The sequence below is a fragment of the Diceros bicornis genome, chromosome 19 (genome assembly GCF_020826845.1).
Source record: "Diceros bicornis minor isolate mBicDic1 chromosome 19, mDicBic1.mat.cur, whole genome shotgun sequence".
Lineage (NCBI taxonomy): Eukaryota > Metazoa > Chordata > Mammalia > Perissodactyla > Rhinocerotidae > Diceros > Diceros bicornis.
Genome location: NC_080758.1, coordinates 18,373,723 through 18,386,084, shown reverse-complemented (window position 1 = coordinate 18,386,084; position 12,362 = coordinate 18,373,723). Strand labels below are relative to the sequence as shown.

General features: G+C 46.3%; 1 protein-coding gene across 2 annotated transcripts in view; it reads right to left on the bottom strand.

The window, feature by feature from the left end:
- The window catches only part of PTPRT (protein tyrosine phosphatase receptor type T), a 1,006,475-nt gene that overhangs the window by 255,961 nt on the left and 738,152 nt on the right, over positions 1-12,362 (bottom strand). For both annotated transcript variants that reach the window (XM_058562674.1, XM_058562675.1), the window contains exons 10-11: positions 5,169-5,370; positions 3,702-3,804 (exon numbers count right to left, since the gene is read on the bottom strand). In XM_058562674.1, the coding sequence (XP_058418657.1) occupies positions 3,702-3,804; positions 5,169-5,370 (305 nt within the window). The remainder of the gene's footprint in view (positions 1-3,701; positions 3,805-5,168; positions 5,371-12,362) is intronic.

Genomic DNA, 12,362 nt, shown 5'->3' with positions numbered 1-12,362 from the left:
TCTTCCCCTTCTTGGCAAACGCCAAGCAACAGTCTGAAAATAATTCCAGAAACTGAGTGTATACCCACCCTCAGTGATCCAGAGTCTTGGGAAGAAAAGCAGCCAGACGTTTCCAGACACCAAGCTTTGCCCCTTTGAGCAGTGACATTTATTTTAATTTTTTTCCTATGGAAATGTCACCAAAATATATGACGCACAATTTTCTCCTAGGGAGAGGGTGTGGTATAGCGAAATGAGTGTTGGCTTAGGGTAGGTTGAATGGGGTTTAAATTCTGCTTGTACTACTTGCTGGTTTCATGGCCTGGGTCAACTCATTTAGCTTCTGTTTGTCTCAGTTTCCATATCTGCAAAATGGGAGACTATTAACGCAGTGTTGTGAGGATGTGGATGGTTTATGTAAGGGACAGGAACGCAGCAAGGGTTTGCTCATTGAATGGGAGCGAGCAGCCTCTTTTAACTTGAAGACACAGAACCTAATGCTACATTTTTGGGGTACTGAACACCCAGGGCTGTGAGAGGCCGCAGGCGCTGCGGCGTGTAGACGTCCTTGTTTCTTGAGTCCCTGTGTCTGTTTTGTAGAATTGCCCTGTTTCTTGCTTCCTGCTGCCTGTCATTTCTCATGCCTCCCGGGGCATTTCCAGTTCCACCTCCTAGTTTACTGCAGTCTTACAACATGCGAGCTTATTAAACAGATGTGCAAACTAGGAGTTTGTAGGCTTCGAGGGAAAGTGTAAGGGGCTTCTCTGGGAACTGGAAAAGCTTCCCCAAGAATGTGGGTTTGGGCTGCTCAGAGGCCCCCTTGCCTGGTCTCTGGAGTCAGGGGGGCCTGGATACTAGTCCTGGCTTCATCACTTACAGGCTCCCTGATCGAACTTGTTTCCTCATTTCTAACAGGAAGACTATAATACTACTCACAGGTTAGTCAAGGTTAAATCCTTGGAACATAGTAGTTGCCCAATAAAACATGGTGAGAATTACTCCCATCTGTGCTCAGCTGACTTCGATGAGTTTTCAGAGGTTCAGACATATAGTCTGATTCATCTTGAGGATGGGTCTCTGATCCTTTGTACAAAAATTAACTTTGTCCTGACACTGAAGGACCCAAATTGCTTATTTCTAAGTACAATTAAGAAAAAAATTCTGAAACTTTGTGCTGGAGAGAAGCTAGGAGCTCCCCAAGAAAAAACACAGCATTTCTCCCCACCATGGAGTCAGGGTCTTGAGTGGCTTTGGAAATTTGGATAGGAAGGAAGTGGGCAACGTTGTTACTCTATACTGGGGATAGATTTTCAACTTTCTAAGTTCCACAGAGAAGAAGCAAAGCTAAGGAAGGAAGTAACTCTCTGACAGCCTGCCTTGCTTTGGGCACTTCTAGATCTTATCCAGCCTCTGTGAAATAGCTACCATTCACACTTTCCAGATAAGGAAAACTGAGGTTCAGAGAGATTAAGTATCCTGTCCAAGGTCACACAGCTGTGTTAGAGCGGGATTTGAACCCAGGTTCACTGGCTCCAAACTCACATCTTTTCCATTGCCCCACACTGCAGCCAGAAGACCGTGGGGAACTGGACTGAATCCACACCCATCAGGAAGCCACACAATGGATGCCAGCTGATTAGGTCCCTTTGCTGATAGTTTGTGGGCTTGGAGTAAAGAAAGAAGATCCCTGGGTCTACTACATAAAGGTCTTGGGCTTTGAGTCAGCTCTGGCCTATGCTCCTGGGTCACTTGCTAACTAGTACAACATTGGGCAAGCTGCTTCTCTTTTCAGGGCCACACTTTTGCCATGTGGGAAGTGTTCTATGATTTTGAAACATGACCAATGCTGCTGTAGGAAAGAGGTGAGAGCTGTGAAGGGAGTAAGGCTTCGGTGGCCAAAATGGAACATGTGATATGGCACCTGGAGGACCTGCATTCAAACTCAGCTTTCCTTCTTACTGGCTGTGCGCCTCGGGCATTGCTGAGCCTCAGTTTTTCCATCTGAAAATGAAGATAATAATATCTCAAGGTATAGAAAGAATTAAATGACAACGTTGCATGAGAGTTACAGGAAGAAAAGCAATAACTCAAGAGCCGCCATCTGCTTTGGCTCATCACAGATAGGAAAGTCCTGGAACAAGCTATGTGTAGAATATAAGGCAAAAGTTCTTAGTTGAGGTGACCCATAAGCACTACACACACCTGTTGCAAGGCCTGAAGTCCCACCTGACTTAGGACAGAATGATGATCAAAGTCTACAGAACTGATGGGAACTTCCAAATTGCTGGAAGTTGGTTCTAGCTGCTCCACTGCCTATAATCTCTGGGTAGACCTGGATCCACGTTGGAAGACAGATAACTAGACCATCTCAGTAGCCTCCTTCCTGGCTGGTCTCCCAGTCTCCAGTATCATAGAAATGTCACTGCATGTGGCTATCCAGTGGCTCCCCATGGACCCCCAAACAAGCCTGAGCTTCTCAAACACAGCCCCCATTCACACACCCCACTATTCCTGCCTTCCCCTTGATGCTAAAGCAGACTTAACCCTCTCCTGGTTGCTCCCCATCACAGCAGGCTGTTTCTCTCCTCTAAGCCTTTGCTCAGGATGGACCCTCTTACCACTTTGGCAAAATTGTATAAAACATTTAAGGTACAGCTCAGTGTCACCGCCTCTGGGAATCCTCTCCTCTGAGCTCTCATAACGACTTATGCATATCTCCATACGCACGCACTGGATTGTACCTACGTTTTCGTGTTTCTCTCTCCCTAATTAGAGTTGGACTTTCTTAGAACATGACTTGTTCACAGCTAGTTGAGTACTGTATTTCAAGCAGTTAAACAGTGCCTGGCACAAAGTCAGCACTCAAAAAGTCTTCGTTGAATGAACGAATAAATGAATCATTTTTACCTCCTGTGCCCCACTCCACTACTGGCGTATAAGATGCTCAATACATGCTCGTTGAACTGAACTGAGCCCATCTGAAAGCTGTTCCACCCAACACTCTGCTTGGTTTTAAGGCACTGTAGTCCCTTGAGCTCTGAGCAAAGCCAGCAGTCAACACAGGAGCTGCTGCCCTTGTGCAAAGTGTAGCTTATTTAAAAGGGATGCCCACCTTCCTGATCGCCATGAGCCCATGGACTGCACTGGGTCAGCTTAGTCACTGAGACGATTTCACTGCCTGGGCCACAAGTATGCTCCTGAACTCCAGTAGCCACTTGTGAAAATCAGCAGTGTGACTTTGACTGCAAGTACCCCTGTGGGACTCTAGCACTCTAAGGCCCTAAACTGGACTGGCCCAGAGGTCTTGTCCCATTCCTAATCTCTGAGCATGTTGTTTTCAGAATTCAGCAAGTCTGTCCATCTGGCTGTTAACGGCAGTCAGACATGGAAAGATGATCTTGCCAGGAGACTGTTTCCAGGCCTCCAACCCCACTAAATATATTTATCACAGGCGTGTTCCAGAAAGTTCTCTCACAGCCCTCCTCAGGTCCCCATCAGCGTGTTCCCTCTCACCCAGTCCTAATACCTCATTGTGGAGAGACAGGCTCCTGGGTCAGTGGCCCTCCTCTGAACTGGCCTTGGGGCTGCTGACCCTCTGCTTCCAGGAAGCCCTGCTCCTGGCCAGTCTTGCCCATCGGCATCACCAGTGACATGATTCAACTGGAAAGGTGCATGGTGTAGAGAAGAAAAACTGCAAACTCCGGGTTAGGAACCCCCCTCACCTGACAGGCGCTCCCCGTGACTGAGCGGGCTTCAGCATCACTGTGATGGTCGTGTCTGTTTCATTCAGCGGGGTGTCAGTGTCATATTCAGGCATCGATGGAGCTGGGCAGAGAACAGAGAGAGGAGGGAGCTCAGCAGAGGGCCCAAACCCCGCCTACCCCTCCCCTGGATACATCCTTAAAGACACTCAGGATGACCAGAAGGAGGACGTTTAGGAAAGGGTTAGATGAGAGCCACAGGGCATCCCAGGCTTTCAGCAGAGGAGGCCCTGACTTCCAACCTGCCCATAGGTTCCCTCAACGTGCAGAAGAGTGTGGGGAAGGGTGGCAATGATGTGGCCAGTAACCCTCATGAATCAAAAAGGTCCACACCGAATAAACAGATAAACGCAGGAAATATAAGTACTTATCAAAGATGCGAAAGCAGGAGTCAACCTTGTTGAACACACTTAAAATGCAAATTACAGCAGTGATGAACTAGTTCCTCTCATCTTTTTTTTTTTCATGAGACCCTCCCTCACTCATCCCCAGAGATAGGAGTGTGACTAAGTCTAATCCCTTGGGAAGGTAATTTAGCCATTTGTATTAAGAGCTATTAAAACCCACATCCCTTTTAATTCAGTATTTCAATTTCTGGAATTTAATCCTAAACTTATAATCCAAACCAACGAATTAAACTTTATTCTGTAACATGTTTATTGAAGCGTTATTTTATAAAAACATGGAAGCACCAAATATATCCAACCACAGGGGAATGTTTAATTAAATTACGTCCATCCACTTGACAGAACATTATAATGAAAGCAATGTAGCAACATGGAAAAGGCCTATGGTATAAGGATAAGTGAAAACATTAACCCACAAAAACCACCATGGGTCTGTATCTATGCAAAATGTGTATGTATGCAGACCAGAATTGCATAGGTACTCTGAAAAAGTGTAAATTGTAAAAAGGGTTCTGAGATAATTCTGCTTTGATGCTGTCTAATGATGGAGGCAGCCCTACTGGTGATGACAGGGGAAATCTTGGACTGCCATAGCTCTGTAACCGTCATTCCTTCATTCATTCATTCATCAGACACGTCATGAGAACGTGTGCTGTGCCCTGCACTGCCAAAAGGAATATTCCTGAAAATAAATCACATTTTTATAAGCCAATCGGTATGAAAAAAATGTACTATGTAATGCAACTGTGTGGTAAGTTATTTGGTGAGTCACTCAGTGTTCCCTCTGGTTTAATCTAATTAATATATTTCTTACACTTTAGGAAGTTCGTGGATTGGGTTTTCTTCATGAGACTACAGTGGTAACACACGAGGGACTGCATCACCCTAATTGCTCCAAAACCACATAGTGACAGTTGGCTCTGCCCTTTTTCATTCCCAGAAATATCAGGAATGGGAAAACAATAATAAAAAAAAAAACAATGTAACTCCTTTCTTCCTTTTCCCTTTCTAAGAGAGATACCTGAAATTTTGGTGGCGATCCTCGTGGTGACGGGGGGTCCAAAGCCCTTTGCTGTGCTGGCCTTGATGGTGAAGGAGTAGGTGGTCCCTGGGTACAGACCCACAAAGAGGTGGTGTGTTTCATTCCGGAGTTTGAACACCTTCCCCCTCTGGCTGGAGAGGTCAGCACTCGGGTCCAGTGAGCCAACAGCCTTGTAGTTGATCTGCACAACAAGGCAGCAAACAGACAGATAAATACCTCACTCGGGAAGCTGGATGGAGCTCATCTGGAGGAACATCAGGGGAGAAGGGGAGAAGGCATGAGAGCTTGATCAGCAAGTTCTGTTGTTACTGTACACCTTACAGATTATTCCAGCCTCCAGACACTCCCCTGCTGATGCTCTGGAGCACTGCTGTCCAATAGAAATAGAATGCGAGGCACAAACATGCTTTTCAATTTTCTAGTGGCCATATTAAAAGAAAAAAGGAAAATAGAAAGTAAAGTTAATTTTAATACTATATCTTGTTGAACCCGATATATGCAAAATATTACCATTTCAACATGTAAGCAACATAAAAAATTGAGATATTTTATAGTCTACTATTCACATTAAGTCTTAGAACTCTAGTAAGTATTTTTCCCGCACAGCACATCTCCATTCAGACGAGCCGCATTTCAAAAGCACAGTAGCCCCATGTAGCTGGTGTCCACCATATTGGACAGTGCAGCTGTAGGGCAGTCTCGAAGTGTAGCATCTTGATAAAAATTATTTGGGGGGCTGGCTGGGTGGCGAAGCAGATAAGTTCATGTGCTCTGCTTTGGCAGCCCGGGGTTCGCGGGTTCAGATCCTGGGTACAGACCCATGCACTGCTCAAGCCATGCTGTGGCAGTGTCCCACATAAAAAATAGAGGAAGATTGGCACAGATGTTAGCTCAGGGCCAATCTCCCTCACACACACACAAAAATATTTGCAAGTCTTGTTAAAAATATAGTTCACGGTCCCCAACTCCACTTAGAGAACATTTGTTGTCCAGTGCTTTCTCATGCATTATCTTATTTGTCTCACCCCCAAAACCTTGGCGGCATCAGGATATTTATTCTCACTTTAATGATGGAGAAATGAGGCTCAACTGGAAGCAACTTGCATGGAATCAGCACTTTCCAAACTCTCTATGGTGAAGGCTCAGTTTTGTGTTTTCCAACCCATTGCATCCCCATAATAATCCAAAGACCACATCGCATGTGACTCATCATGTGAGTTTGGCAATAACTACACTGGTCTATACCCTGTGCAAGGACACATGTCCACCGATCGTGCATGTGGCTGTCACAGCCATGTCAAGGCACTCTAAGAGTTTCTAAGTGCTCACTCTCAATTTCTGCACTTACCCTGCTGTGAAAGCAACTGAACAGTTGCCATCCACTACTGGCTTCCATGGATCACACTTTGGGTGCCACGTTTCTAAATTACACAGTTGGTAAAGTGGCACGCCCAGGATTTTTTGTTCATTTGTTTTACCTAGTTTGTTCTATTAAAATATTTTATTTGAATATAATATACATACAGAAAGCTAGACAGCTCGATGAATTTTTACTGATTGGACACAGCCATATGACCAGCACCCAATTAAGAGACAGAACATTACCAGACCTAAGCTTTTCCCCTCACGCCCCCTTCCAATCCTTACCCGCCTCCCCCAGCAAGATACCCTCTATCCTGACTTCTAACAGCAATGACGAGTTTTGCCTGGTTTTTAACTTTATATAAATGGAATTGTACAGGGTGAACTCTAGGGTCTGGCTTCTTTTGCCCAACATTATGCTTGTGAGATTCATGCGGGCTGTCACGTGAAGCTGTAGATCACGCATTCTCGTGGTTATTCAGTATACTATGCCCGACACAGGACTAAATTCTGGTCTACTGGACTCTAAAACCTGTGCTCTTTATTCTATACCACACTGCCCAGCCTGGAGACACATTTCATTAATTGAAGAACACATTCATTCATTCACTTATTTATTCCTTCACAAATGGTTCCTGCATACTCCAGGACTCTAGGACCAGGACTGTGTGCTGCTGGGGGCCCCCAAATAAATACAAGCCAGGCCCTGTCCTCAAGTGTCTTCTCTTCTAGAAGCAGGTAAGTCAACTACACAGGCACCTCACATCACTTTGTCTTCCATCCAGAATGTCCCATGCTTGACAGGAAGGCCAAACCCAGGTAGAAAAGGGAACACACCAAATTTGCTTCAAAAATAAGCACTTCGGTGTTTCTGGCAAGGGGACCAAACGTTTTGGAGAAAGAGGTAACTTCTCTCTCCTGCATTAAGCATTGATGCCACATGTCTAGGAGAGAGGCCAGATTTTGTCTGGAGCAGAGTGAGTCCAGAAGGAGAAATGCACGGAGCTGAAGGATTTGGGCATTTTGCAAGCAGAGCTCAGGCAGCAGCACCCATCCTGCAGCTCCCTGGTGGGCCTGGCCACAGCATTCCTTCTGGTCACCCCTGCCCGCTCCAGCCCTTCTCAGAGGCGAGTGCTGCAAACATCCGCCTCTCTTGGCTTGAAGGCTTTTTCCATGGGTGTTCGTAGGAAGTGCTGGGGAATTGACACTCCTGGGGACTGGACTGATGGGGGTGGATGCAGGCATTCCTCAGGCTCCTTTCACGTGACACCCCCGCAGCATCCTGGGGGATTCCACTCCACTTGCCTCCAAAGGTAGCTGGCTGCAAAACACACCCATCATTAGCTGCCATCCTTTCTCCTCCCCACGCCCTAGTGTTTCCTAAACTTCTCAAGACTCTGTTCGTATTCAAATCCTTGTCTCAGGGTCTGCTTCCAAGAAATGCCAAACTAGACAAAGTGCTCAGGGAGGTATCTCAGGGGAGAGCTCAACTCCTACCCAAGGATGATATGGAATTGGAGCAGAGGAAGGAGTGTACTAGGTTCTAGGCAGAGGGACAGACCGCACAAAGGCCGGAAGAACTGAGGAAAGTCCAGTGTGGCTGGAGAGTGGTGAGAAATGGGGGAGTTGAGTTTCCAGGGTGCAGCTGGATTCAAGTCTTCCCTCGTGGCAGAAGGAGGGAAACGTTCAGAGATTTTTCCCTGGGGCAGCTAACCTCAGTCCACCAGTGGAGAAGACATGCTCGTGCCTCCTTTTGAAATTCCACCCCAGTCCCCCTGCCTGGGCTGGTGGCAACCACATTGATATACAGACAATATCTGGGAGGTAAAACTCATTCCTTATTTACTAGCCAATTCCTCTTCTGCGCTCCAAATTCAATCCAAAAGCGGCTCAATTTCCACCAAGCTGTCAATATAAAATACTGCGCTCCCCTGCTCTCCTAACCTTTCCTGGTATTACAGGATCTTCACTTACTTGTAATAAAACACTATGAATAAATCAATGTATGTTAATATAGCGTGTCTTCAATTTTTTATGAAGAGCTTCACCAAATCTAATTCCCACTGCTTTGTCAGAAACAGTCTTTGAAAAATTTAACTTGCAAGTTTTACGAAGTTAGTGGGGGATCGGGCTGGGGAGGGAAAGAAGGAAGGTGAGAAAAATGGAATGGGATGGAACTGTGGCCGTAAAATGCGTAATGCAATGTGAATCTTCGTTTAGAAGTGGAGAAAGAGGAAGATGCATTAGAATAGCAAACACAAAACAAAGAGTTAGCGGGGGAAATGGTGCGCGGGTGCATGTTAGCCGTGGGCTCCAAGGACTGGGCTCTGGCTGCAACAAAGTGTTTGGGGCCACCCCTGTCTCTTCTGGCGGCCGTTAGTGGGATCCCCAGCCAAAAGCCAGAGTGAGCATTTCATAACAAGAATTGAATCACATCACCCCTTAGAATCAAAAGAGCAAAGGTTTCCCATAGCTCTTGGGATTAAGACACATTCTTATCCTCTGGTCTCCATAAGCTCACTGCAGGAGCTGGCCTCTCCTGCCCCTCCTCTTGCTTCTTAGGCATTATTTCAGTGTCTGAAAAGAGCCATAGTCCTTTTTGCCACAGGGCCTTTGCACCAGCTATTGTCAGCTCAGAACATTTTTTCCTTCCCATGCCTCCCCTTCACCTAGTTAACGACTCCTCATCCTTAGATCTCATTTAAAATAACACTCTCCAGGGCTGGCCCTGTGGCATAGTCATTAAGCTCAGTGAGCTCCACTTCAGTGGCCCGGTTTGCAGGTTCGGATCCTGGGTGTGGACCTACACCACTCATCAGCTGTGCTGAGGCAGCAACCCACATATAAAGTGGAGGAAGATTGGCACAGATGTTAGCTCAGGGCTAATCTTCCTCAAGCCAAAAAAAAAAAAGAGGAAGATTGGCAACAGATGTTAGCTCAGGGCAAATCTTCCTCAGAAAAGATAAATAAACAAAAAATAAAATGACACTTTGCACAGGCACCTTCTCTAACTCCCACGTCCTCCCAGAGTCACATCTCTCTCCTTTGAACCACTAATTATGTTCCCAGAATCACATCTCTCTCCTTTGAACCACTAATTTGACATTTAACCATGCAAGTATTTCATTAATGAGTCCCTTTTCTACTAGCCCAGGGATCGCAAAGGTAAAGCCTCAAAGCCAAATTTGGCCCATTATCTGTTTTTGTAAATAAAACTTTATTGGAACACAGCCACATCGTTCATTTATATATTATCTACGACTGCTGACATACTACAATGGCAGAATTAAGTAGTTGTGACAGAGATCCTATGGCCCACGCAGCTTAAAATATTTGCTGTCTGGCCCTTTACAGAAAAAGTTTGCTGATCCCTGTACTAGACCTTAAGCACCAAAAGGGCAAGATTCTTATTTGGTTTTTGTTCAACATTTCCTCCCCTTGCATGTATAAATGAAGGATCGAACTAGCTGTCTGGCTTGAGCAATTTGCATAACCTCTCTGAACCTTGGGGTCTTCAAGGGTTAAATAATAATTTTAATTTCAGTTTCCATTTTGATTTACGTCACAGAGTGACCCCCAGCTTCTTTAGTCCTGGAAGGCAGCCCCTTTGTTCAGGAGTAAGGCTCCAGGGAGTCCATGGGTGACTTTAGCCTTTGCCTCAAGCCTCCAGCTACAATGCACCAAGGGACGTCTTAGGAAGAACAGGCAGTCCTTCCACCCTGGGCTGAAGAGTAGGGGACAACGATTTCCCTCAAAGATCCCCATCAGGGGGCCAGCCCCGTGGCTTAGCGGTTAGGTGTGCGTGCTCTGCTGCTGGTGGCCCGGGTTCGGATCCCGGGCGCACACCGACGCACCGCTTCTCCGGCCATGCTGAGGTCGCGTCCCGGATACAGCAACCAGAAGGATGTGCAACTATGGCATACAACTATCTACTGGGGCTTTGGAGAAGGAAAAAAAGGAGGAGGATTGGCAATGGATGTTAGCTCAGAGCTGGTCTTCCTCAGCAAAAAGAGGAGGATTAGCACGGATGTTAGCTCAGGGCTGATCTTCCTCACAAAAAAAAAAAAAAAGATCCCCATCAGGAAGGACTTGTTTGTTTCTTGAACATGCTTAGATTGAGCTGTGCCGTGCTCCAAGCACTGGGCTAGGTATGGGGTGAGACTCAGCGGTTCCATGTTCAGATAGGGCAGCTGCCAAGGTTCTGGTCCCGAAGATGAGATGGTTCATGGGAGTTAAGGGAAGATATGAGATAAAGAAGGGAGGAGGGACATGGCCGGACTCACAAGCAGGTGGTCAGAGATGCATTCATGGCAAAAACACCATTCTGGAGCAGTCGCCATGTGTCAGGCACTGTGAGGGGGACCTCACAAAAAAATCATCTCATTTAGTCCTCAAAAAAATGGTATGGGTTCTTTATGATTATTCCCATTCCTCAGCTGAGGAAATTGAGGCCAAGAGAGGTGACACAAGTCAAAGCCCAGGTGAGGGCAGCTATACATGCAATTGGCGGCGTGCTGGAAGGTCAGATGGTACCCACAGTTCATGAAGTGTTCTCTGCTGCCTCAGCTTCACCAGGGTCTCCTCTCTCGGCTGGTGCATGAATGTGGGCACCACAGTGCGGCAGGAACTTAGATAAGTCTATTTGAATATACAGGGATGCTCTGGAAGGACCAGAGGGCTGTTCAAAGAGCTCACTCCCAAACAGATGACCCCAAATTGAGGAAACCCATGACAGCATCAGCTGTCAGTCGTGATAGTATAAACCGGGTCAAGACCTGCCCACCTACAGCTGGACGTTCCAGAAGCATCCTCTATAGCTTAGCACCCTCGCCTCTCGCTACTATACTTGTGGTGTCTTCCTCCTAAATCCTTTGCGGTGGGGAGTCAGCACTCTAAGTTATGCATCCCATCTGCTCCTGATTCTCTCCAAATGGCTTCCCCATACTCTGGAGGTCTTAACATAGTAGAGTCTGAACAAGGCTACAGGTAAAATAGACCAACATGGCCAGTTCAATGAATCAAGAGTAAAATTCATTTTTTTTCTTTTAACTCAAAACACTGGTTAAAATATTTTCTCCCTTTTGTTGACCCACTGTAAAAGTGTTTACAGGCATGGCCTTTGCCATCTTGGTGACCTCCGAGGCAAATGTACAAAAAGAAACCAGTTCAAGGTAACCTCTTCTTGTTAGAAGTGTACTGTTGACTCTTTAGTTTCCTGACAATTTAAAAAAAAAGTGACTTCACAGATGGCTGCAATGCACTTTCCAGTGACTTCTTGGCCACGGGGCCCTTGTTCTTCCTAGAGAGCTGAGGACTATAGAAACAGCAGAAAAATGATTATAACCAACATGCATAGTGCAGTTCCTGGCATTTCTAACACTGTTGAGCCAGTGAGACAGTGCAAGGACTTGCCATTTTTGTGCACAGACAACTACTGCTTTTGCTTTTATTGAGATGGAATCATTCTCTCAATCAACAAATGCTCACCAAGAACCCACTCTCTGCTAGACTCTGGGCTCTGGAGAGACATTGATGAGGAAGACCCAGTTCCTGACTTTGGGGACCAACAGAGGCATTGGTGGGTATTGCAGGGAACCAGGTTCTTTAAGAACACAGATCTGGGAGTAATGGTTCTGCCAGAGAGTGAGGACAGCCTCCTGGAGAAGTTGCCAGACTGCTGGGCTGGACCAGTGGTCCTCGGTCCAGACTCCAGAGCATAGAACGCCCTGGGGACCTTTTAAAAGGTACCAATGCCCTTACGCCACCCCAGACTAATTGAATCAAATGCTCCAGATAGAAAGGCCTGGGCAT